The 27,147-nt window shown below is 39.2% G+C and overlaps 1 protein-coding gene across 3 annotated transcripts in view; it reads right to left on the bottom strand.

Annotated features, from left to right (window-relative positions):
* lama4 (laminin, alpha 4) overlaps positions 1 to 27,147 on the bottom strand; it is a 61,417-nt gene that overhangs the window by 31,497 nt on the left and 2,773 nt on the right. For 2 of the 3 annotated variants that reach the window (XM_054762224.1, XM_054762223.1), the window contains exons 2-15: positions 20,850 to 20,951; positions 19,484 to 19,611; positions 19,329 to 19,397; positions 15,435 to 15,649; positions 14,967 to 15,067; positions 11,201 to 11,381; positions 9,776 to 9,859; positions 9,531 to 9,682; positions 8,698 to 8,808; positions 7,204 to 7,315; positions 5,670 to 5,834; positions 5,039 to 5,232; positions 2,598 to 2,714; positions 1,618 to 1,766 (exon numbers count right to left, since the gene is read on the bottom strand). In XM_054762224.1, coding sequence (XP_054618199.1) covers positions 1,618 to 1,766; positions 2,598 to 2,714; positions 5,039 to 5,232; positions 5,670 to 5,834; positions 7,204 to 7,315; positions 8,698 to 8,808; positions 9,531 to 9,682; positions 9,776 to 9,859; positions 11,201 to 11,381; positions 14,967 to 15,067; positions 15,435 to 15,649; positions 19,329 to 19,397; positions 19,484 to 19,611; positions 20,850 to 20,951 — 1,880 coding nt within the window. Of the gene's footprint in view, positions 1 to 1,617; positions 1,767 to 2,597; positions 2,715 to 5,038; positions 5,233 to 5,669; positions 5,835 to 7,203; positions 7,316 to 8,697; positions 8,809 to 9,530; positions 9,683 to 9,775; positions 9,860 to 11,200; positions 11,382 to 14,966; positions 15,068 to 15,434; positions 15,650 to 19,328; positions 19,398 to 19,483; positions 19,612 to 20,849; positions 20,952 to 21,886; positions 22,127 to 27,147 lie in introns of those variants that run through there. The other variant, XM_054762225.1, reaches the window with a different exon arrangement.

Genomic DNA, 27,147 nt, shown 5'->3' on the forward strand with positions numbered 1-27,147 from the left:
CACTAAGTCTAATGTTTTTGTTGTTCTCTTGGTTTGTTATACTTCATGTCTGTTTGATGGACATGAAAATGACATAATGGCTCGCCGTGATGCCGAAGCTTGTAAGCCCTGCTGTTGTAAAATGATGTTATCATGAGCTTTATTATTTGGGAACCTTCACTCCCGATTGTAAATAATTATTGCTGTGAAATGCCGGTCGGATGCCGGTCTAAATAAAATCAATGAAAATTCAGCAAAAGTGGAAAAATAGAGCAAAACGCAAGTATGTAACTAGAAAAAGCCTAAATGTTGATATTAATAACTAACACAAACACAAAGACTTGTCTTCAAGTATATTTATAAAGTTGTTTTTCATGATAAATTGACAGCCCTGTGGTAAATAGACAAAGACAAGTCAATAAAATGAAACAATGAACTGGCATTGTTCAACGACAAGCTGGCACTATTGATGCTGACACCCCGACTGATTTGACACAGACAATACAGATTGCCTGTGAAAAAATACATGCCACAAACACCAATTCCGGAACTTCATAGAGTGAAAGATAAAGTGACAAAGGACTTAAAGTTGGTGTTAGTTGGTATTATTTGCGGATGCTACCACTGCCTTTTGTTCTGGGGAAAGCACACAAGAACTAATTAAAAAGGTCAAGGATGAAATGGTCATATTAAAGACATGGTTTGATAAAAACAGATTATCCTTGAACTTAAGTCAAACTAAAATAATGCAATTTGGCAATAGCAGAAAGGATTTGTACGATCAAAATACAAATAGACAGAGCGGATGTTGAAAGAGTGAAAGAAAATACATTTCTGGGGATCATAATAGACGAAAAAATGAGTTGGAAATCTCATATGTACCATGTACCAAGACGAGCGAATTAAAAAAGCAATACAAGCAGTTGATGTTTGCTAAATATAAGGCAGAAGAGTCTTGATTATTATACTTATTGTTCTGTCATGCTTGTTTTTAGTTGTTATTATTTATTTATTATTACACTGATTATTGTATGGAATAATATTCCTTTTAGACATGTGGAACTGTGAAATGATTCATGAGATGTATTCCATTGTAACCTTCATGCACGTTCAAATAAAATTAAACCAAACCAAACCAAAGATGACATATTAAAGGAAATATTGCATTGTTATGAGATATTATTATTTATTATTATTATTATTATATAGATCTTGACAGAGGTTTTTTTGGTCACAAATAATGTTGTCAATAATATCATTGAGCATCAATTTGTGGGACAACAAACATTTCAAAAGGCACCTGCATTGTTTTGTGACTCGGGTAAATGAAAACGTTTTTTTGCCTAGTCATATTTTTTCATTGTACTTTTCTTAAAATTTATGTTAAAATCTCGTCGTGTCATTCTCGTGGAGCCAATTTCGTGCACTGTCTCGTCTCGTGAGTTGGGAATCACCTCTAAAAATGAGGAATTAATAATGACGTTGATAGCACCATGGGACACTGTGTGGTAACAACGTCCACTGGTCTGTACATCTAAAATGTATTGTTCTTAAATGATCACACAAACAATGCCCAGCCTTTATCACAGAGGGTGTCCTATTACAAAATAACAAGTGTTAAATTCAAACTTTTCTTACTCTTCCAGTTTGGTGGCTTGTCGTTCCAGCTCCTCAGCATGCTCATCTGCCCTCTGAACCAAGTCTATATCAGCCAATGAGAGTTGTTCCATCTTCTCTATCAGCTTTTGCCCAGCACCATCAATTGCAGCATGGAAATGTGTACTATTCTGTCCACAAAAGCAAAGAGGAGGCTGGGTTATATACACATACAAACACTCATTGCTTTACATACACATACATAGAGTACACGCCCCATCCTTTCCTAACAACTAACAGTAACATGTATTGAATTAGGGCCGGCCAAGGGTGTGCAAAGTTTTCCATCCAGGGCCGCATACTGAAAAATCAAAGAAGGGATAGGCCACTTTTATATTTCACATTTTTTAAAGTCATGTAGATATGCTGAGAAGCTACATATGTGTAAAGAATAAACAGCCTGCATCTCAGCTTTGTGATATACACTGTAGGTGAAAAAGCATAATGTTAGCATCACACAAATCACACTTTTAATAAAACAAAAAAGACTCACACACTTTAGCACTGGGAGAGTTTCTTGTTCCCTTTTTTTTACTTCCGGCGGGGGCTATTGTCTTATCAATGTAACATTACTGACACCTAGTGACCAGTGTAGAATACTACATATCATCACAACATCTTTGAATGTGTCTTCTGAATGCCTTATATTTGTATTTTACTTCAATTAGCCATTTTTATCCTTGAAGATGCTTAATTTGGGCAATAATATTTGCTTAAATATGTATATTTATTATTATTGTTTAATTAATAATGGGATTTATTTTACCACAAAACAGCGATAATTTATTATTATATCTTTGGAAAAAAACGTGAGAGTGACGTGAAATGAGTGAGTGAATTATATCTCTCTGCTTGCAATCCGTGGTGATAATGTTCGTCATTAGACAGCTTTTCTCCCCTTTGCCACCCATAGATGTGCTTTAGTGTAAAAGAAGATGGATGCCTTAGCTGTCATACTGTACCTGCACCAACATATCCACTTCAGCCACGGTCTCTTCTGATTTAGAAATAAGCTCTTTGGCGTTTTCTGTCGTGTTATGGATTGCTGTGAGCTCCGTCGTCATCCTCTGCTGCTTGGCCTAAAAGTCAATAAACAACAAAAGCGTGGAAAATTGTAAATATTCCAAGAAATAGAACTTTTGATGCTTGTATCTTTATTGATCTGATCCACGACAAAAAACGTTTGCTTTAAGAAATAGGAAAAAACACTAGGTTATTTTGCTATGCTGTCATAGTTTCACATATTAGAGTATTTGTGTTAGGAATGGAATATTTTCCCTCTGCTTTGAGCAAGACATGTTGAAGGCTTGTTGATAGTAGAGGGAACATATTCCATTCCTATCATTTGCAAGGCTAGAAAAATGTGTTTCCACCTGACCACCCAGTCTTTTGGAGCTCACTCAACATCAGCAATGTGGACTACATCAGTGCTTCTTAACTCATTCAATACCAAAGACGTATTTATAGGTGGCCGAATGGTTAGCATGTTGGCCACACAGTCAGGAGATCTGGAAGACCTGGGTTCGAATCTCTGTTGGGCATCTCTAGGTAGAGTTTTCATGTTCTCCCCGTGCGTGGGTTTTCTCCAGGTTCTCCGGTTTTCTCCCACATTCTATAAACATGCATTTTTGGTTAATTGGCGACTCTGAATTGTCCATAGGTATGAATGATTGTTTGTCTATGTATACGCCCTGGGATTGGCTGGCGACCAGTCCAGGGTGTACGCCGCCTTTTGCCTGAAGTCAGCTGGGATAGGCTCCAGCATGCCAGCGACCCTAGTGAGGATCAGCGGCATCGAAAAAGGATGAATGGCATTTATACGTTTTTGTAATCTCGAATGCCCATCACATCAAAGTATTTATACGTCTTTTACATTTTTTTACGCGAGAGGCAAAAAGAGATGATGGCGCAACCCTCCACTAATGCATTTCACTTCAGAGCAATTTTAGGCCATAAAAACAGCCACAAGGTGGCAGAAGTGCATTTGGTAAGAGCTCAGCAAAGATCAAGTGAATGGAAAATCATACATGACAGGAAGGAAAAAGTGAGAGATCGTGGAGGAGTGTAGTGTGCAAGAAGGTTACGTATTGTAGGGAAATTTTAGCTCATGCACACGCAAATACACACGCGCACACACACATACTTCAGTTCCAAATGTGAAAATAAATACTTCATGGTATTATATTTGTAAATAAATTGTTATTTTAATGTAAAACAAACCTATTTGTGTTGTTTATGTTGGTATAGTTGTTTAGATATTTGAGCTGTCACAAAAACAAAAAATATTAGTGTCAAAGTGAAAGATGTATCTTTTCACAAAAAGCTGGTGTCTGCCTTTTCTAGTCGGGAACTGATATTTTCCTGAAACTTACCTATGTTCTACTGCTGATTACTAAACAACGGAAAAAGCTACAAACAAACACAATACAGTATTCTGTGTGCCTTAAAAGATCAGTCAAAGGGTTGTCCTTTGAAAAAGGGCTGGGATTGGATGAGCTAACCATGGGGCCGTGGCACAAACGTGGGTGCGACGTAGAAGGCCACAAAAATCTTTAAGTTCTGAATTGAAGACACAAGAGACATTGCTGTTATCGAAGACACAAAAATATTAGACAATGAAACCTTGGCTAGAATACGCCCCCGTTAGCATGTTTTTTGGTTAAAAAAAAAATTAACAAAATTTTGCCTCGTTTTGCGCACATTTTGAGGTTGCTGTGCGTTTTGTTGTGTTATTAATACACTGCGTGAGTCCAACTGTGTTCTTAAATGTATTTTTACCATATAAAAAATATAAAAGTCCTTATTAGCAGCTTGCTAACACACATGGAAACAGGAAGCAGAAGTCAGCTCCGTCTGTCGTCTATAATGTCATCGGCGGCTGACTCTGTAGTTCTTTGCTAGCCTCAGAAATGTTAACACAAACCACATTTTTATTGTTTTACAATTAGAGTTTTACTGCATAAAACAATCCTAAATTCATATAAATGATGAATGAAAGGGATAAATGAACATTTAAGCTCACTTTTACCTTCACTGAAGACGTAATCGTTGCCAAAGACATGATAAGGTAGCAGGATCAACACAGACACCACCTTCCTTGTTTGCTGTGAGTTATTTGTTTAATTTAATAGTGTTTCTCACCTTTTTATCAAAATGCTATCACTTGCAAATTTCTTTGGTTACATTTTGGCTTATTTTGCAGCCGTGATCAAAAGAAAAGCAGAGACTTGAGATGAGAAACACCAGTGAATTCAAGAAGTTGGGTTGCCGACCCTTGTGTGTAAGTCCCACACTGTACAATGGCTGGACAGATCAGTGAATGAAATACGTAGGAGAGGAAAAAGCCAGGAGAGACAAGAGAATAGAAACATTCAGTAGGACCATGAAGGTCGTGGGAAATCACCTCATTCCTCTGGAATTTAAGGATATTGGCTCTGTTCCTTTCCTGTGTCTCCTCGATTGTTCTGGCAGCTTTCTGCAGGAAGGACTGCGCGTCCGACAGCTTTGTAGTGAAGTTGGACAAAGCCGATTTGAGTGGGGGGAGATGGCCATGTGTAATCAATGACTTCTTCTCCAACTGACGAATACGCCTTAGCACTGTAAATACGATAGTGGTCAGGTACTTTACAAATTTTGTGCTGGCACAATGTGTGTCAAAGCATTATTTGTTGCAGAAACCTCACTTTAATGTGGATACACTCTTGATAGTATCTGTTTTTCTTGTAATGATTTTATTGAAATTTACTTCACTTTAGCACCCAAAATTAGGTTGTGACTTCAGTACACTGCTTCATCATGAACTGCTTTAGACTTTATGCAAGTATAGACACGCGTACTGTATGTGATTACATTTAAAGAACCCACTAGAAGTGTAACGGTACGTGATAATTAAGGTTGGGTAAGTGCCTCAGTGCCTCTCCATCATAATGATCAGGACTACACAAATGTACATTAATGCGATTTTGAGTGTGTACATTTCTGCATTTTTTTTAACTTTGTATGCGTGTGCGTGTGTGTGAAGTATATGTCCTTACAGTCGTGGGCTTCTGTTGACTCTTCAATGGTGATGGGTCCTTGTGCAGACAAGTCGAGTTTTCTCATGTCGCTCACAATACTCAAGGCTTCGTCTGTGTTTCTTCTGACCACCTCAGGGTCCACTTCCTGGTAAACACTATACAGCTCCCATTCATGGATCATGTCTGCAGACAATAACATAAATAAGCAACGTCAATCCGGTGTGGGCTAACAGGGTAGACTCGGCCTATAATGGCAGGTGATAATAGAGGGGATAGAGAACAACTCTCCAAACATGTCTCCAATGAGCTCATCGCTCATAGGAGGCTGCAGAAGCTAGCTCTCGAACACGTGGAATGTCACCTCTTTGGTGGGAATAAGCCTGACCTTGTGCGGGAAGTTCCAACTAGATATGGTCTGTACTGTCTGTGGTCTGTGATATGGTCTGAGTACTCACCTCGACGCACGGCAAAGGCTCTGGAACCACACCTCTCGAGACGGGCTGGACTTTATTCCATTCTGGCATCGGGGGTGGCAATTCTTGTTGCCCCCCGGCTCAGGGCCTGTACTTTGATTTTTAACCTAGTGCACGAGAGTGTAGTCTCCACCTGGGGGGGACAGGTACTGACTGTTGTTTGCCTTAGTCTGCCAAACAGCAGTTCAGCCCACCTGCCCCATTTGGATTCTCTAGAGGGAGAACTGGAGAGTGATCCCTCAGAGATGTTCTGCTGGGGTACTTCAACACTCACATTGGCAGCGACAGTGACACCTGGAGAGGCGTGATTGGGAGGAACAGCCCCCGTGATCTGAACCCGAGTGGTAGTTTGTTATTTGACAAATACTATGTGCAAGCATAAGCATGTGCACATGGCACCAGGCCACGCTGAACCACAGTTCAATGATCGACTGCTGGCTATAAGTCAGACTCGTTTCCAGTGTGGGTTGAACTCTGCCAGGGCTGCCCTTCGTCACGGATTCTGTTCATAACCTTTATGGACAGAATTTTTAGGTGCAGGCAAGGCATTGAGGGGATCCAGTTTGGTGGCAGCAGGATTGTGTGTCTGCTTTTTGCAGATGATGTGGTCCTGTTAGCGTCACCAGGTCTTGAAATTCAACTCCAACTGGATCGGTTGCTGGCTGAATCTGAAACTGCTGGGATGAGAATGAGCACATCCAACTCTGAGTCCATGGTTCTCGCCCAGGTGGAGAAGTTCAGGTACCTCTGGTACCTCTTGTTCATCAGTGAGGGAAGGATGGAATGCAAGCTTGACAGGCGGATTGGTGCAGCGTCTGCAGTGATGCGGACTCTGCACCGACCTATTGTAGTGAAGAGGGAGCTGAGCCAAAAGTCAAAGCTCTCAATTTACCAGTCTGTCTTTGTTCCTACCCTCACTTATGCTCATAAGCTTTGAGTAGTGTCCAAAAAAACAACATCACAGGCCGTAATGTGTTTCCTCTGCAGGGTAACCTGCAGAACGTGACCAGGATGTGATTGGTAGCTTTTGTTGTGTATTGTGTGTGGAAACTCAATCATGGGAGCTGGGTGATTGGTACCTTCAATGCGCGTGTTGAGGTCAGTGAGGTTTTTGCTGAAGTTTTCAGCCACTGTTAAGGTCTGCAGTGCGTTCTTGTCCAGCTGGCTTCCCAAAGCCTTCACTGTGCTTTCCTACCAAACACATTCATGAGGGTGAACATTTCTTAATATATCCAGAAAACAATACAATATAAGACTTTCGTGTAACAGGATACACTTTAAAGGGCCTTGAAGTCAAATGGGCTGTAGAAAGAGATGAATACACTACAATGCCGGCATATTCAATGCTTAAAAGTACAATTACAGCATACTCAATGCTTTAAACACACATACAGTTGACAAATTAGCCGTTGTTTTCTATTACACTTTGAACTTTCCAAAGCCCGTTTCAATTATTCACTTAAAGGGTCCCTGACATGATTCATCAAATTTGCTTAAATATATCATATATTGTTTGTAATTGTGTTCTACATCGTTCAGTTTTTGAGCACGAATGGTAAATTTGCAAAAATTGCATTTATAGTTGATGGTGCTAGCCATGACAACCTAGCTCGCAGCTCAGCCTCATTTCCAGAAGTGATGTCATCGGGGTGACACCTCTCAGCTAAAGCAGAGTAAGCAAATGTTTCTTAAGGTAGATTGTCGACTTGGTTCAGTATATTTTTTATCAAAATAGTAGTCATGCCAAAACGTTTGTTGCTGCTGGATGTTTGCAGTATCCGAGTGATACTTTGACAAATGCACGCCCACCTCCAGTTCTGTTCTTTGCAGTAACCATTTCACTGATGACTACTTCGAAAGAACACCTTTACAAGAAGCATTTGGCTAAAAAGTACAGTGGAAACACATTTTGAAAAGGATGCTATTCCGCCAGTACACAGGGATAAAGTAACATGATGAAGAATGACCTCTATGTCAAGTTGGCAGAAGAGAGTAAGTCATTTTTACATGTCTTCTAAACACTATTCCACTACAGCAACAAGGCTGCAAAGCATTATATAAACATCTTTTGACAGCGATATGTTTACTGCGTGTTTACGTGCGGCCACATATACACTCAAGCAGGCTATAAAAACACCTTTATGCTAATTAAGAAGCCAATTGAAAACAATAATTGAAGGATAAGCAACTCCAGAGAAATTTACACTTATCAGTCTGTGTTTTGAAGGCGACCAAGCTTCATCTCTATGCCTTAAGGCTTAAGTTCATGTTCTGCAAGTTATCTATTTCATCTCTTCAAAAACTACTGACACATCGCGCAAATCTTTGCTATAATGACTGTAAACATCCTCTGTCTCATACACCGCTATATTTGTTTACCTGAGTACCACAATGAGGATGAACTGGCTGGTGCCGTGAACTATAAATGTAATTTTTGATAATTTACCATTCGCTTTCAAAAAACAAACAATGTAGAACATAATTCCAAACAATATATAACATATTTAAGCAAAGTTGATGAATCATGTCAGGAACCCTTTAAGAGTTGACAGAGTATGAAACCATTTGCTAACCGCTTCGCTAAGCTGTTTGATGTATGATATCACGTCCTGTGTGGAGTCTTCCAACCCCTCAGCCTCAGCCTTTATTCCAGACAACTTGTTCCTCCAGCCTTGAAACTGATTCTGAAATACACACAGAAAGTCAGAGCAGTTACAATTCAACATGATCTAATTGTACAGTAGCTATAATATTGTAATATACAGTGGAACCTTGGTTAGCGTCATTAATATCTTCCAGAAGGTCCGACTCTAACCGAAACATATTGTAACCAAATAATTTTTCCCAAAAGAAATAATGTGAATCCAATTCATCTGTTCCATTTTGACAAAGAAGATGAGAAACACTACTCAATTCAAGAAATAACTCATAGCAAACCACAAAGGTGGTGTCCGTGTTGATCTTGCTGCCACATCGTGTCTTTGCCAGCAATCGCGTCGTCAATGAAGGTAAAAGTAACCTTAAGTGTTAATTTATCCATTTCTTGTGTCAATATATGCATTTAGAATTGTTTTATGCATGTAAAACTAGAAAAATGTGTTTTGTGTTAACATTTTGTGTAAACAGACGGGCAACAAAGCTGACTTCCGCTTCCTGTGTCCATGTATTAGCAAACTAATAGGCTGCTAACAAGGACATTTTGTGATAAAAATACATTAAGAACACAGTTGCACTCACGCAGTGTATTAATAACACGACAAGATATGCGCCATATTGTCCGCTAACCAGAAAATGTACTCAAATTGAAGCAAAATTTTGGCGTGAATGCTCAACGTTAACCGAAAAACATGCTACCCAGGGCATATAATAATGTTTTTTATTGTAATTATGATTGATGTGTATCTACCTGCAGGTGATGAGCAGTATAATTATAGTATTTGACTCTGTCGTTAACAGCAGCCCCGGTGGAGATGTTCAACACTCCGACCCTCAAATGGTCCAGCGTTTTGTTGGACAGCCGCAGGTCTCCGATGACATGCCAGATGCATTCATCACAACCTGAAAATCATTTACATGACTTCAATAAGGATCATCATTTTGTATGATGTGATTTGTATGAGATTTGCTGGTGTAGTCGTGTAATCATCTTACTGATATTGCACAGATTAACCGTTGCAGGCTCTGGTAGGCACTCTCCAGTGTGTGTATCACAATGATTGCTCTCACAATCACACTCTGAGAAAATGATCAACACACATTATAAACATTAGCAATAAGTCTGGAAGACGTTTTGTCTGGGAGAGTGGTTAATCAGAGGTCTACAGCTGCTGCGGATGAGGACAAAAAATTATATTAGTATAGTAGTGGTGTGAAAAAAATTTTAATTGCATTTTTTTACATTAAACATTAAAATCGCAGATATTCATCAGGTTTGTGGATGTACTATAGTTTGGGGCCGTGAATTTGCTATCTGAAATGGCGATCGCCGGTGGAAGCTGCCTGTAAATTTTGCGCTCTGCCAAATGTACCAGTAACAGACATCAGACAACTCCAAACCTCTACACTACAACATAATCTGGAGCAGTTCAGAATCACTATCTATCGAATATCATCACAAAAACATAAACATGTAAATAAAATACATCATACTCACTGCAGATTATTTATGGACAAAATCCATCCTCCTTTCCAGATCGCTAGAGATTATTCATCAAAGAGTTTTCTCTGATCAACCAATTAGAGGACACAGAAATGCTCACATTATTGTCGGCCAGCTAGCTGGCCCTGTGGGGCAAATTTGAAATCTGACTCGTTAAAGAAACAACCCCATTGCTAATAGTGTTTAAGTGACATGAGCCAGCGCTCCTGATTCTGAAGGCCCAGGGCAGATTACCATGACATGGCAACACATAGAAGCTGAAATCTGATTGGACAAAAAAACCCAACATATGAGAGACCCATCCATCCATCTATTTTCAATGCCGCTTATCCTAATTAGGGTCACAGAGGTATGCTTGAGCCTATCCCAGCTGACTTCAGGCGAGAGGCGGGGTACACCCTGGACTGGTCGCCAGCCAATTGCAGGGCACATATAGACAAACAACCATTCACACTCACATTCATACCTATGGACAATTTAGAGTCACCAATTAACCTAACATGTATGTTTTTGGAATGCGGGAGGAGACCGGAGTACCCGGAGAAAACACAGCAAACTCCACACAGAGATGCCCAACGGAGATTCAAACCCAGGTATTCCCGATCTCCTGACTGTCTGGCCAACATGCTAACCACTCAGCCACATATAAGAGACATGCTATGAAATAAAGATAAGAGACTGTGGGAATAAATTCATCCCATTTTATGGAACAGTACTAGAATTTATGTTGTAAATGTAGATCAATGCTTATGGGAGTGTTTAGGCCAGCAGAGAAGTCCTTGCTGGCCCTGACGGCACACCACTGGATTAGTCACAGGAAATACATTTTATATGCTTGATGGGCTGGGAGGAAATGCATGTTTAGTCAAGAGCGCTAGAGAACAATCGGTATTCTGTATGATGACTGGATGACTTACGCTTGCAGCCAGAAGGGTTGTAATCCCAAAACCCTGGGAGACACCTCTCACAGTAACGACCTCCGGCACCCGGGCGGCACAGACAGCTGTGAGTGAGTGGATGGCAGGTGGGACGAAGAGAAGCTGGCCCGCATTCACATCTCTGACAGCCCTGACAGCCGGAGAAACCTGAGTATCCCTCCTACATTACAAGTACAAAAAACAATGTTAGTGCCCAGTATCTAACTGATTTATGGCCCGTACCACAACAACCCAACAAAAACAAGAACAGGAAAACTATTTTTTTTCATTCTTTGCCAAAATAATCTTTGTTCACACGGCCCTCACCACGGAAAAAACGTGTAATATGCCAACAAAGCAGCAGGTGCATGGCAAACCATGAATGTCCCTTATCATTGTACATGTGATAGACAGAGCCTTTAGTTTCGCCGCCCCCTCCCTCTGGAACTCCCTCACTGCACCCGCCCGTAAATGCACTGACCTCTCCACCTTTAAATCTCATGCTAAAACCCATCTCTTTAAACTTGCTTGTAATGTTTAATCACATTTTTGCTTAGTTATTCTCATTTAAACTGTATATGTCTTGTATTCTTCTGTTTTATGGTACATTGGATTGATTGCATTGCTTGCTCTACTGTAAAGTGCCTTTGACACCATGTGTTTAACATGTTAGACTTTCGTAAGTAATGCCATCCATCCATCCATCTTCTTCCGCTTATTTGACATCACGTCACGGGGACAGCTGCCTAAGCAGAGAGGCCCAGACTTCCCTCTCCCCAGCTACTTTGTTCCTCCTGGCAAATCCTGAGGTGTTCGCAGGCCAGCTGAGAGACATAAGTCTCCCCAACGTGTTCTGGGTCTTACTCGAGGCCTCCTACCGATCGGACACCTCAATCGGATGCTTCTCAACCTACCTCTAAGGGAGAGCCCAGCCGCCCTACGGAGGAAACTCCACAACCACTTGTACCAGAGATCTTGTGCTTTCAGTCACTAGCTAATAGGGATGTAACGATTAATACACTACATTGATGTATCGAATTACATTCCTATGATCCAACTACATTGATCTGTGTTCAGCAATTTGCCATTCCGGACGACATCGTTTAAAAGGTAATCAATCAATTGAATCGATACTAGGAAATAATGCATTGGATTTAAGTACGGCAGGCTTTATGTGGTTGTGTGGGTTTTTTTTAGCACTTTTAATGATAAAGGCATTAAACGTTACTCGTGTAACAGTTGGATTTGACGTAAGTTGATTAGTCATGCCTGTTGAGTGGGGCACACAAATGACATCATGTAAAGGTGACTGTTATCGTCACACTTTATACTGGATTTATACTTACATACTTTATATAGTGTTCGGCCACATCGAGTCATAGGAGTGTTACAAAAGTTAAGTCCAAATTTAAGCCTTTCAAACTCATGGACGGGAGCTTCAGAACAAGATAAAAAGTATGTAGGATATACGTCTGTGTAGGCTCTCAGTCGTACAGGAGTTGTCCATCGAGGAAAAGGCTTCTTGAGACGTCATCTGTACTTCTGTGAAGAAGGTGTCGGACGTTTCGCTCCTCATCCGAAGAGCTTCGTCAGCGAACTAATAAGTGCTGGTAGCTTAGGCCTTAAATACAGTAAGAGTGGGCGGAATTGGTGTGCCAACACCCTCCTACTATTGGTTCCTTACACTAAGCCTGGGCGGAGTAGTGGTATAATCCTATCCTGCTATTAACACCTCCGATAAAAGGGAAGTGTCGCTCCCTGAATTGGGTATGAACGACTCTGATACTGGCTCGTTAGCATCTATTGTTCCGCCCACTCTTACTGTATTTAAGGCCTAAGCTACCAGCACTTATTAGTTCGCTGACGAAGCTCTTCGGATGAGGAGCGAAACGTCCGACACCTTCTTCACAGAAGTACAGATGACGTCTCAAGAAGCCTATGTAGGATATAAATTCACTTTAATATCTATCTTCAGATGAAATTTTGTTAGAATCTGTTATGTTAATTTTGCCCCGGAATTACTGTGTACATGCAATTTATAGTGCGGCATGTGTTGTGAGGCCTACATGGAATGACACTTGGTTTTCATCCGTGGACTTTTTGATTATCAAAAAACTGTACATGGTTACTCTGTTGACTTTTAAAACAAAAGTTATTATTATTATGAAATTTGCTCTAACTTCTTTAATATTTTGGAGTAGAGAAATGAATGAGGTATCATATTCAAATGAAATGTGAATGCACGTGCCATTAATTGTTGTTTACTACTTGTTGGTTTATATCCATAATTAATTTAGACCTGATTCCAATACAAACAATGAGAATTTAGGAAACTTCACCTGCACTGTCCAGTATCCAGGGATTTATTTCACAGTCAGACAAGTTGAATTTTTGGCTAAAAGTTACTGAATTGATTTAAAGTTAAAGAATCGTTACCGATTGTATCTTTTTAAATGAATCAATATCGTACTTGAATCATACTGGCAACCATGAATCGTGACGAATCATTACACCCCTACCAGCTAAGTAATGCGACTCTTTGTAATAAGCTAGACAAAGTAGTGATGCAGTAAAGGTAACCTTTGGAAGCATGATCCAATGGGGAGACCCTGGCGCTAGCTGCACATAATTTCTCATCGCTCATCGCTTCTGGTGGCCATGCATGAACAAGGATATGAAGGTTGATGATGGTTTGTTTCCAGCTGCTCTGTCTACGCCCTGAACCAGCCCTCTCATCGTCCTCCTGCTCGTTTCCTCTGTTCCGCAATAACACTGTCATGTTTCCAAAATGGCATATTTCCCAAGCTACCATTGTCGCTACAAACAGCCCATCTCCTTGTCCAGCACACCTTTCTCATTCATGGTGTCTGACAGAGGGCCACAGTTTGTGTCTCAAGTCTGGGAGACTTTCTTCAAGGCTCTGTCCTGCCACACATGTGGTGTTGTCGTGGTGTTGTCGTGCCCAATGTTTGTAGAGCAGGGCCACCTGTGCACACCTGTAACCAGTCTAGACATATGGCCTGTCTCTGCAACAGAAAGACACTGGACTGTTTTCTTTGCTATTGTCTTTGCATATGTTTCTCAAGATGGCTAGCCCTTACTAGTTCCTGTCCGTGTTGTATTTGCTGCAACCTATTTTGTGCCTTGCATTTCCTTGTTACCATTGTGCTCTTAGTTAGCTTGCTCCAGTTTTTTTTATTGCTTTTCTCCGATAGTATTAGTTAGTATTTTCTTTGCTACTTTTTCTCAGCCTCACAGTAGTCCAACAGCAGGTAAAAGTCACACAAAACTGGTCCTGCTACACCAAGCCTTGCATCCATAAAGACACGCCAGCCACTACTGCAGACTTTCATTGTTTTCGTCAGATATGAATATTTTCTACATGGTTTTGACTTAAATAAAACAAGTTAGCTTGAATGCATTAGCCACACCACGCTACCTTCTTCTAACGTCCTTAGTCTGAATCTAAATGACGGGCACATTTCAATGGACTGCCAATGAAATGGTGAAAAAAAGTATGCTGGTTGGTGGGTGAACTTTTGTTAAAAAAGAAGGAACTCCATAGGAATGGAATATAATTTACTTTGATGTACTGTGTATGTGACAGTGAGAGAGATACTTGTTCCTCTGGCTTTCTAACCAATAAATGTCAACCTTTCATTTTGTGGTTTATTAAGTACTGCTCACCCTGTTTGGTGGTTCGACCAACAGCACAGCCACCACCCTTGTAACATATAAAATGTTAGCTGGTCGAGCATTTTCTTACCTCACAGCGGTCACAGAGCGACCCCGTGACGCCTGGTTTACAGTGACACACTCCTGTCCGGTCATCGCATGAGGATGTGCCACATTGATTGCACTCGCACGCTAGGATGGACACAAGACACATACAGCATTGTGTTAGAGGTCAAATGATGTCACAGGCATGCGGGGAAAGAGTTATTTTTAGTGTTGAAAGGCCTAACAGAGATATTCAGTTACATTATAACCTTGTGGCTTTAATTGAACCAATTTATTAATTACACAGGTTTAAAAATCTAATTGACCTAAAGCTATTTCAACTTGTTGTGCCCTAATCATGTGCCAGATGTGACATGGTTGGTATAACAAAAGGATATTTCCTTCACAAGGTGTAAACCCTATTCATAGTCCTGTAACAATGTAACGTAATACCTCTGCTCCTCTTGTGCTAAAATAAAACCAAGTCGCTTTCACATTCATGTGTACCCCCCACCTCGGCAGTTCTTGGCACCGATGGCATCACCGTAGAAACCTTGAGCACACCTCTCACAATTGGGCCCAGCAGTGTTCCCCCAGCAGTGCTGGCAGTGACCTGTCACATTGTGGCACCAATTGAAGATCAGGTTTGGGTCAGAGTTGTCGTTACAGTCACATCTCTTGCAGGAACCACCAATTGTCATTGGCATGCCATAGTAACCTGGAGCACACCTGGATGACAAAAAAGTGTGGATTTTACAGTTAGTAAGCATTAAAAACAATTTTTTCCTAATTCAGTGTTAACAAAAATCACCATCCACACCAACATAGTAAAAAAATTGTCTGTCCACATAAGAACACATTCATCGGCATGCACATTTTTGACAATCAGAAGCCTGAAAAAGCAACCACATCTGACTTGTACCCCTGTACCACGTACGTTTGCACGCACTTTACTGATTACTGAAATAAGCTGGTCTCTCCATTTTTCACACCTCAGTGTGACAACCCAATTTACATGGACTATCTCCAATGCAATTATTGGCCTCCCAAAACGCTAGGTGGCGCTTTTGCTCCTTTGGGTTGACCTGTTGTCACATATAAACAAGATATCTCGGCCAGGGTTGCCAGGTGCTTGTGTTTTTGTAAAGTCACTTGCAAATTCCTAGGTTCCCTGTTATGTGGGCTTGTTCTTTTGTAAAGTCACTTGCAAATTCCGAAGTTCCCTGTTTTCTGGGCTTGTTTTTGTAAAGCCGCTTGCAAATTCCGAAGGTTCCCTGTTGTTTTTGGCTTGTTTTCAGAGAGCTAGTCGCTTTCTCTCAAGTGATCTGGCAACATTGATCTCGGCTCCAAGTTGCAAATTGCTAAGAACACACGCAAACATTGAACAGACTTAACAGCCCAGTACATGTCGTTCGTGCTGGGCACTTTAAGAAGGATTTACATGATTCCTTGTGGAAAGAATTGATTCTGTTCAAGTGTGTTTCTGTTAGAGTCGGACCATCTGGAACAGATTCATGCTAACCAAGTTATGTAATTTAAGCATAAATTACGCACTTGGCACGCAATTTGTGACTGAAAATGGTGAACATTGGCATGAAATGACCACACCCCGCACAACTAATCTAATGCACGACATTGTACATGCATCCGCAAAACAGTCAGAGCAATATTTGGTCCCGCTTTGTCCAGTGTGATACCATGCAACAGCAGGCATCACTCCTAGCTTCATTAATTCCTCTATTTGCAAGATGTTGAACTCCAGAGAAGAAGCTCTCATTGCAGAAAAGAAAGGTAAGTCTATATTATCTCAGAGCTGCAGAAAGAGAATGCGGAAAGAGCAGGAAAGAGGCATAAACTAGAAAAAGGGAGGCACGGACAGTGTGGGTGATGGAATTGCTGACTAGAAGACTTTGGTTTGAGAATTATCATCACTTATTAACAGAAATTCACCAGGAAAATCCAAGAGGCTACAGAAATTACTTGAGGATTACCCCCGATTTGCTTCAAGAGGTGGTGGAAAAGTTAACCCATAGGTTGTAGTGTGTTCGTGGTGCGTTCACAAGTAGTTCACGGACAGGCGGGGTACACCCTGGACTGGTCGCCAGCCAATCACAAGGCACATATAGACAAACAACCATTCACACTCACATTCATACCTATGGACAATTTAGAGTCTCCAATTAACCTAACCTGCATGTTTTTGGAATGTGGGAGGAAACCAGAGTATCCGGAGAAAACCCACGCACGCACGGGGAGAACATGCAAACACACAGAAATGCCCAAGGGAGAATCAAACCCAGGTCTTCCCGATCTCCAGACTGTTACTTTGTTGGCCAACACGCTAACCACTAGACCACCGTGCGGCCACCTTTGAACATTTTTAATTTATATAAACTGTGCAGGGTACCGTGCGAGTGCGCAAGAACATTTTGAAATGTTCAAAATAGTCTTGCGCACTCGCACGGTACCCTGCACAGTTTATATACCTCATACCTGTTTATGACCAGTTTACTCATTGGCACGCCACTGACACTGAAAATTGCGTACCACTACAGGAACAAAATGTGTGCAAGTTTAAACCCAGCTGATTGTTTCCTTAGCGACAAGGAATTTACTGTTGGGCGGCCAATGTGACCCTTAGGGATAGTCTTGTGTTCATGTCATACCTGTCAACATTTGCATTTGTAAATAAGGGAACTCTTTTGGAAAATGAAGGAAATTCTTGTCTTCCACAAAAAACACTGGATACCTGACCAAGCAGCTTGTCTTGACACTGGCACTGCTCCGAAATAGCCAGAAAACTGCAAAAACTCATCTTTCCTGGAGCTGAACAGACTGAGAACTTTCCAGCATTTTGCACAATTTAAAATTTGTGTCATGTAGTTACATATACCAAAAGCGTGATTTGTGGTTTGTGGTCAACTGTGGGCACCAAATACAGAGCAACCCTTCAGAATATTACATTTTTAAGAAATGTTATGAACAAAACACCTACAGTTGTGTGAACAAGTGTTTGCCACCTTCCTGATTTATTTAGTTTTAGCATATTTGTCACACTTAAATGTTTCAGATCATCAAACAAATGTAATTATTAGTCAATGACAACACAACTGAACACAAAATGTGTTTTTAATTGAAACTTTTTATTATTAAGGGAGAAAAAAATCCAAACCTACATGTCCTTGTGTGAAAAAGTAATTGCCCCCTAAACCTAATAACTGGTTGGGCCACCCTTAGCAGCAACAACTGCAATCAAGCGTTTGTGATAACTTGCAATGAGTCATTTTCAGGATCTCAATAGGATTCAGGTCAGGACTTTGACTAGGCCACTCCAAAGTCTTCATTTTGTTCTTCTTCAGCCATTCAGAGGTGGACTTGCTGGTGTGTTTTGGATCATTGTCCTGCTGCAGAAACCACGTTGGTTTCAGCTTGAGGTCACGAACAGAAGACACATTCTCCTTCAGGATTTTTTTGGTAGACAGCAGAAATTCATGGTTCCATTTATCACAGCAAGTCTTCCAGGTCCTGAAGCAGCAAAACAGCCCCACCCCATCACACTACCACCACCATATTTTGCTGTTGGTATGATGTTCTTTTTCTGAAATGCAGTGTTACTTTTATGTATTAGATATAATGGGACACACACCTTCCAAAAATTTCAACTTTTATGTCGTCAGACCACAGAGTTTTCCAAAGGTCTTGGGGATCATCAAGATGTTTTCTGACAAAATTGAGACAAGCCTTAATGTTCTTTTTGCTCAGCAGTGGTTTTCATCTTGGATCTCTCTCATGCAGGCTGTTTTTGCCCAGTGTCTTTCTTATTTTGGAGTTATGAACACTGACCTTAAATGAGGCAAGTGAGGCCTGGAGGCCTGCAGTTCTTTCGATTTTGTTGTGGGATCTTTTGTGACCTTTTGGATGAGTCATTGCTGCGTTCTTTGGGTAATTTTGGTTGGCCGACCACTCCTTAGAATAGTTGACCACTGTTCAATGTTTTCGCCATTTGTGGATAATGGCTCTCACTGTGGTTCGCTGGAGTCCCAAAGCTTTAGAAATGGCTTTAGAACCTTTTCCAGGCTGGTAGATCTCAATTAATCTCAGTTATGTTATGTTTTAACATGGGGGGGGCAATCACTTTTTCACACAGAGCCATGTAGGTTTGAATTTTGTTTTCTCCCTTAATAATAAAAAGTTTCATTTAAAATCTGTATTTTCTGTTCAGTCGTGTTGTCATTGACTAATATTTAAATTTGTTTGATGATATGAAACATTTAAGTGTGACAAACACGCAGCAAACCCTTTTTCACACCACTGTATTTAGGCATTGTTGGCTTCTTTGGTGGCCCTCCTAGATGACATAACTAAACTATGGGATGTTTTGGGATGCGTGGGCCAACTTAGAGCTCACCTCTCACAGGAATGACCAGCATAGCCCTCCTTGCATTTGCAGCGTTGAATGTCACAATGTACTGCAAAACTGGTGAGACACAGGAGAGTATTACATATTGCTTTTCCAAGATGTAGCGTTCTTGTAGAAGAAAAAGAACAGCTACTTATCCTTACTTATTGGAAGGCACAGGGAGAGGGCAGGCGCAGGGTTGGCAGCTATGGCGTCCACCCTGACTAGGTGCCAGCATGTAGCCATCTTCACACATTTCACAGAAGTCTCCAGTACTATGATCCTTGCAATTCTGAAGGAGAGAAAAGTCAACAAATTAGCCTTACTGATTAACTTGATGAACTTCATCACATGACGAGCATTATGTGCGATATTGATATATCTGCGTTTGTGTGGGCATAGACAACATAAAGTTACAGTGTCTTTTGAACTGTTTTTTTTTTTTTTTTTGCAAAACACTGGTACACACTGTTATCCTTATTCTTAGCATTTTTTAATGTAATAATTTAAATGGTATAATGTAGTGAGTGGTGCATAATTAATATAATCTAGTTATCTTTTTAATAAATTAAAATGATTAATTTTAAGTATTACATTAAATAAAAATATTGATTATATAATACCATTTAATATATATAATACTTAAATTGATGTTATTTTAGTTTATAAATAATAAATATATTACTAATAATAAATACAATTCTTCATATTATGAAAATAATATTCAAAATATATACTATAATTAGCAGTCAGTATGATAGTGACTATTCATTCTGTTTTCATTTAAAGTTTCAATGACAACTCCAAGGTCAAACCCTAAAAGTCATAAAATCTGGAGTTCATACAACATTTTCAGGAAAAATATAGCTCCAAAGACGTTAAGGTCGACCAGTCGTGAAATCCTGTCATATCAGCACACGTTTTGCTTTTTGAGCATTACAAGGTGATAATGTCGCTCTGCAAACATTCCAGTTCCCCCCTCCACGATGTCCATCAGATGTCCATCAGGACTCTTAAAAAGTTGTCAATTGTGTCGCTGGCAGTGAGATTTGTACAGTGGTTTACTTTGCTTTTGCCTTGTTTGATAATTAAGGGTGATGAATGAAACGTGAAAACGGTTAATAAAGGTCTATGATGTGAAGACAAATTACTTCAATTATAATTCACCTCAATAGGAAAAAAATGTTTTGTAAATTTTGTAAATCAAGTTAGCATCATGTTTGACTTTGAAGTTTAACTGTATTTTTTATATTTAGCAAAGTAATGTTAAGTCTTATTATGTCTACTGTATTGGCTAATATGAGTGTAAAGGTGACTATAGGGGTGTTATTCCATGTCCAGAGGGCTCTAATAATGTTAAAAACCATATTTAGAAGGTAATAAACAGGTTTAACTACAAAAATATTCCATTTCAAAATATGGAATCCTACTACGGAAATTCACTTATCACGGTCAGGTCGGGAACCAATTAGCCGCCATACACTAGGGATTACTGTACACTGTTCAAAGTAATTTGCAAGATAAACTTACGCTACAAATGCCCGTGATGTCCTCACAGTGATCCGCGTGTCCTTTGCAGTTACATGGCAAGCATTTGTTTTGCTCGCTGAGGAAAAATCCCTTCGCACACACCTGATGAGAGACCAGTAATATAGATTCAGATATATAGTATGCATCATATCAAACTGGCAATGATGTCATAGATTTTGCTATTGAATTGCCTGCATTCTGTTGACAAAGACAGGGCTGCAACTGAGAGCCACTGAATGTTTTCTATGTGTTCTAATTCTATGTAGTCTGTACACTGTATAGTGCATTGTAAAACGACACTCGGTTTATTAAGCATGGCCAACATTATATAGTTTTCATGATATGATTTCAATAACTTTATTTAAATATGGACATAAATTCCCCCTTAATAATTAATCACATTCATTTAAAACCTGACAAAATGACATGATACCCCCCCCGGCCTACTTTTAAGGCCTACTTCCTGTCTGTTGCTTGCTCACCAGAATTTTTCACAGTAGTGTAATGCAAACTCAGCCCACACACTCTCCAACATCCTGAACCCTCCCCCAGTTTCATCATTTCAGACTGCAAACAAAGAAATATACAATTTTCGACCACCAGCTGATATCCTAGCCCCATTATTCAAGCGTATAATGAGTCTGTGTATTCCAGGACATCTGCAAACAAGAGAAGGTTTTACAGAAGTAAAGTAACAATAGTCTAGAGAAGAAATGTTCTGAAGAACCCATGCCCACTTCCTGACAAAATCCAGTGTCTATTGACAGGCCTAGCTTTTAATTATATACAATATATATTTCAATATAATAATCCCTCCCCACTTCACGCTTTGAATTTCACTGCTTCACTATATTACTTAAATAATGTTTATTAATTGAAAAATATGCATATATAAGCACATTTCACGTATTTTTTGGGCCTAAATGAAGCATTTTCAAGCATGAAAATGGCTAATTGAACTAAAATACAAATATAAGGCATTCAGAAGATGCATTCAAAGACGTGATGATATGTAGTATTCAACACTGGTCACTCACTGTCAGTAATGTTCCTGTAATATTCAGGGAGACACAAAAGCACCAGAAGAACAGGCCACAAGAGCGTCCCCACAGAGTCACACGGAGTCGACCGCTCTTTAATAACGTTATTCTGACCTGAACTCATCAACAGCAGTACAATTCCAACACCATGTATATATCTCCAACACACAAACACATCACGAGTTTGCTCGTCCTGGGAACGACGCTTCTATATTGTCACTAGATGATTGCGAGATGCATTCACAGACACTCCGAAAATCACAACAACCTCTTTATTATTAAAATTATATTATTTCTTGTGATGTATGTGTGGTCTAAATAAACAGAAAGTCAAAGAAACACAGCAAGTGGAGAGTCTTATCAATCGCTAACGTAACTCAACAACGTACAATTTGCTGCATTTAAGTATGCTCGGAAAATACATTGACAGTCAAAGTTACGTGGTGTCTTTGAACGCATCCCCATGTGACTCATAACGCTAGTAAAGCGTGATTCAAATGCTCTGCTACTATTAAAGAGACTAATGTTAGGCAAATACATATTCAGACGTGTGCTATCTTTTAGCTTGATTAAATTTTTCTGTTCATTTGGAGCTGTTAATACATACAAATGCTGTATATATTACTGAGTTCTGTCATTTATCTCTCTGTTAACAATAAAATACAGCAAAAACGGGCATATTTCACACAAATGGTGATGAATCATGATTAATTAATTTGAAAACTGTGATTAATATTTGATTAAATGTTTTAATCATTTGTCAGCCCTATCGTAAACAGGTTTTCTGTCCTCTATCTATGAAAATATTCAATTTATGAATAAGGAATCCGTCAGGTCTGGAAGCAACCAACTATTTTCTATATGCCAGTGTCATAGAAAATCGTTGCAGTTTACTTGGTAGCCGTTCCCATATTTTTAATATCACACTTATTCTATTAAGTTAGAACCATGTGATCATGATTATTACCTTTTTTTGATCATTGGCTGGGTGAAATAAATGAAGGCTTATAGTTAGGCCTGTGGTGTCCATATAGACTTAAGTCAGAGGTGTCCAAAGTGCGGCCAGGGGAAAGTTTGCGGCACAATCTAAAATTATAATTTAAGAAAAAAAAATCTGTAGTTATTATACAAAAAAGTTGTAATCTATGAGAAAAAGTCATCATTTTACAAGAACAACATCATAATATTATGAAGAAAAATAACATCATTTTATAGCATAAAATTGAAATATTAACTTTTTTTTAAGTTGTAATACTCTGAGAAACAATCAAAACAAGGAATAAAGTTGTAATTTGTAGAAAATTAGGTTGTGGAAAAAGTTATAATGTTGCAAGAATAAAGTCAAAATATTATGGGAGTAAAGTCATAATTACAAAAAGAAATGCACACAATTTTATGAGAATACACCTGTCATATTATGAAAAAAAATAATATCATTTTAGCGGCATAGAGTTGAAATATTAAAGACAAAATGCATGATTTTTTAAAGTCATAATATGAGACAAACTACACACAAAATAAAGTTGTAATTTTTGGAAAATTAGGATGGAGAAAAGTTATAATATTATGGTAATTAAATCAAAATATGGTGGAAATAAAGTCATAATATTACAAAAAATGTGCAAAGATTATTTAAGAAAAAAGCTGAAATATTTGGAAAATGTTTTTAAAAAATGCAAAAATAGGAAAAAAGAGCAAAGAGCAAAGTTGATACTAATAATAGGCTTTTTCACCTATATCACAAAGCTGCATTTTTTTCTTGAAATATATGTAACTTCTTAGCATATCTACATGTGTTGCTTTACAAAATATCAAAGTGGCCCTTGCATCCTTTCATTTTTCACTATGTGGCCCTCACTGGAAAAATTTGGACACCTCTGATGTGTAAGTTGCAATAACCATAAAACCACGTATTTTGATCCAACATAAACTTGGAAGTCAAACTTTCTGTGTACCATCACGGTTATGCAGTGTGCATGTGCAGTCAAACTCTTTTGTCACTTTTTTACAAACATGCAACCAATGCAATGTTTTTTCTTCAAAAGGCTGCCAAAAATGAAACAATTGACAAATAAACAAAGAAAAACAATAAATGTTTCGGTCAGAGGATCTGCTGTTTACCATGTAAGCCTGCTAAAGTGTTTAAGGCTGGCTTAGACTTTGGCTGTTTGACAGTTTGACGTGTGTAACAGCTGCAGAGCGTATACAGTGTAGAATGCATGAAGGGGGTTGAAGTGTTTATAAGAAATGCAACAGATGGCCAAGACGTAAGGGATGGATATCATCCAACATGATCTAAATCCCAAGTATGCAACTCAACATTTATGGGAAAACTCTGTTAATAGGGTGTGGAAATGTTTCATTTGTTTTGGGCATTTTTTGTGAGGGATCCATGTTTGTTGTTTGGCATGATATATTAAAAAGTAGCACGCTTTAGCTTTGTCTACATTTGCATATATAGCAAAGGTCCAAATTGGGAATAAGAACGCCTTTCCATACGCACTCAGACTAGATTATTTTTGCAATATAACAAGTGCAAACTTTGGGGGATTTACAATCATTATTATTCCTACTTATTTTAACCTTGACAACTTTCTATCAGCAAAAAGATGTTGATACAACCGTTGGCAAAATATTTGGCACTCACATGTATTGTCAATGATTAATAGATAAAAAATTAATTTCCTTAGTCATCCAGACCTATTATCTTTGTGTTTTAGGCAAAACAAGATATTCACACACATCAGCTTTGACTTTGACGGACCAAACCTCGAACTGCTTCTGTTGCTTCATATTGATTTGGTCCATCTAGGTCAGGGGTGTCCATACTTTTTCCAGCCAGGGCCACATAGTTAAAATGAAAAGATGAAAGGGCCACTTTGATATTTTGTAAAGCTACACATGTAACTATGCCAAGAAGTTATATATGAAGTATTTCAAGAAAAAACTGCATCTCAGCTTTGTGATGTAGGTGAAAAATCATATGAGTATCAACTTTTCATTAATTTATCGGGAATGTTATTAGTGTTTATACTTGTTTGATCCCTTTCCTTTGTGTGCTTCCTCATAAAATCTCTGACCAGCCCCCTAAGCTGCTTGCAAAACAATTAAATCTTTAAAAATGAAAAATAGGTTCCTGTATAGTTGTACACATTGGTAAAGCATGACGCACAGTTTACAATACGTGACATGAGAAAGGAGCACGCCTGTCATTTCAAGCATTTCTATATTCCTCCCACTATAGTGAACAACAAAGATGGTGTTCAGCAAGTCACATAGTCTGTCAATTGTTCAAGCTGCTTTTGCAGTCTGTATCATAATTGGGTTTTTCCTGACATGCTCTCTGTGCGATACTTTTGAAACACAAAAGCATGACTTGTCTCCTCAAACGAGTGCCCTTCCAAGTCAACACCCTTGCTGGGCTTTGGCAGCCATGCCCTCTCACTGCCCTGTCTGATGAAATGTGACGCCTCTGCAACAGACAGCTTACTCTTGTGTTGAAATAAACCTGAAAATGACATCTTTGATGAGGTTCAGACTGTATCCACGCTATAGTAGCAGTGAGATGAAATGATATCATCTTGATGATTAAATCTCACAACCAAGTGGAGAGAACTGACCCCTGTCATCCTTTGAAGCACGGTTAGACTCTGAACTTATTCACGCAAACTTCCGCTCAAAGTCTGAAAAAAGGGAAATATTTGGGGTCATGAGAAGGTCATCTCAGTGGGAGTGAGTCGGGGTAAATAAATCCTCATGGGACACCCCTGGGAGGGAGAAAAGTTTTCTTATGTCCATCTTTGGAAACAAACTATCTCCAAAAAATGTAATGGAGCTACAAACACCCCATCCTTGGATGACCTTTCCAGACTAAAGAATGTATGTTGCCCAAAATGGTGTCTTTCTAGCAGTGCAGAAAGACAACTTGACAAATACTCTATCAACCACAGCTACATCCAAATCACACCCCCAAAGTCACTTCCTGCCCGTCCCTCACTCAGCTTCTCTATTACCAGAATAGTCTTATTTATGTCTTAAATGTCTTATTTGGTCTTATTATGTCTACTATATTGGGAAATAGGAGTGTAACTGGGACTATACAGGTGCTATTGCATGTCTACAGGGTTTTAATAATGTTAAAAAGTGTATTCAGAAGGTCATAAACAAGTTTTTCTATGCTCTAACTACAAAAATATTTCATTTATAAATACGGAATCCTACTTCACTTATCATGATAGGGTCTGGAACCAATTAACCGCCGTAAAAGAGGCGGAGTAAAAGTTAATCTGAGGCAAAACGAGACTCGCAAGTTAATGCATACAAAAATCAACACATTCGTTTTCTGTAAAAAATGAAAATAATAATAATAATTATAATAAAAATGCTGAATATACATTGGTAATTATTAGTGATTTCCGATAATATCGACCCACCAATATTATTTATATTGGCATAAAAATGTAATATTGGTCAATATTGGTATCTGTTTTTTTCCCTATGATGGAAGCCGATATGGCCCTTTAAGCGCCACAAGCAACATTGCTGTCGCCATCACAGTCAACACGCAGCATATACTTGAGCCGATGTTTTAACCGTATTTGGGGTGGCAGGACGTGGTGGGTTGTGCAAACACCTCTAATGGTGAGCGGTGTAGCTCATAGATATATATATGTAGACGCCGCATCAAGTGCTGAGCCGTACATCAATGTCGCTGCCATATTGGATGTGGGAAGAGTCGGAGCGGAGAAGATGCCTTATTCATGTGCTGCAAACCAAATCCCAGGCAATAACATTTCACAGGTGAGACTTAACAATTGCCTTTGATAGGATTTGCCAATAGACTGGATGATTTGGTCATTATAACATCATTTTAAGAGCATAATTTCCAGACGTTGTGGAAAACACTGGATTTCCGTGCACAATTCACTCGTTCATTCCGGAGTACGCGGAGAAAACCCGCGCACGCACGGGGAGAACATCCAAACTCCACATCGAGATGTTTTAAGCGTTTTCAAGCATAAAAATGGCTAAATTAAGTAAAATAGAAATATACTGTAAGGCATTCAGAAGACGTTGTGATGATATGTAGTATTCTACACTGGTCACTAGGTGTCAGTAATGTCACATTAATGAGACAACAGCCACTGCAGGAAGTACTGTACAGAACAGGATGCAAAAAAAGAACAAGGAACTCTCCCAATCTAACATTGGTGAGTTTGCATTATGTCTTACTTATGTCTTAATTTCTCTTATTTTGT

Source organism: Dunckerocampus dactyliophorus, chromosome 19 (genome assembly GCF_027744805.1).
Source record: "Dunckerocampus dactyliophorus isolate RoL2022-P2 chromosome 19, RoL_Ddac_1.1, whole genome shotgun sequence".
Lineage (NCBI taxonomy): Eukaryota > Metazoa > Chordata > Actinopteri > Syngnathiformes > Syngnathidae > Dunckerocampus > Dunckerocampus dactyliophorus.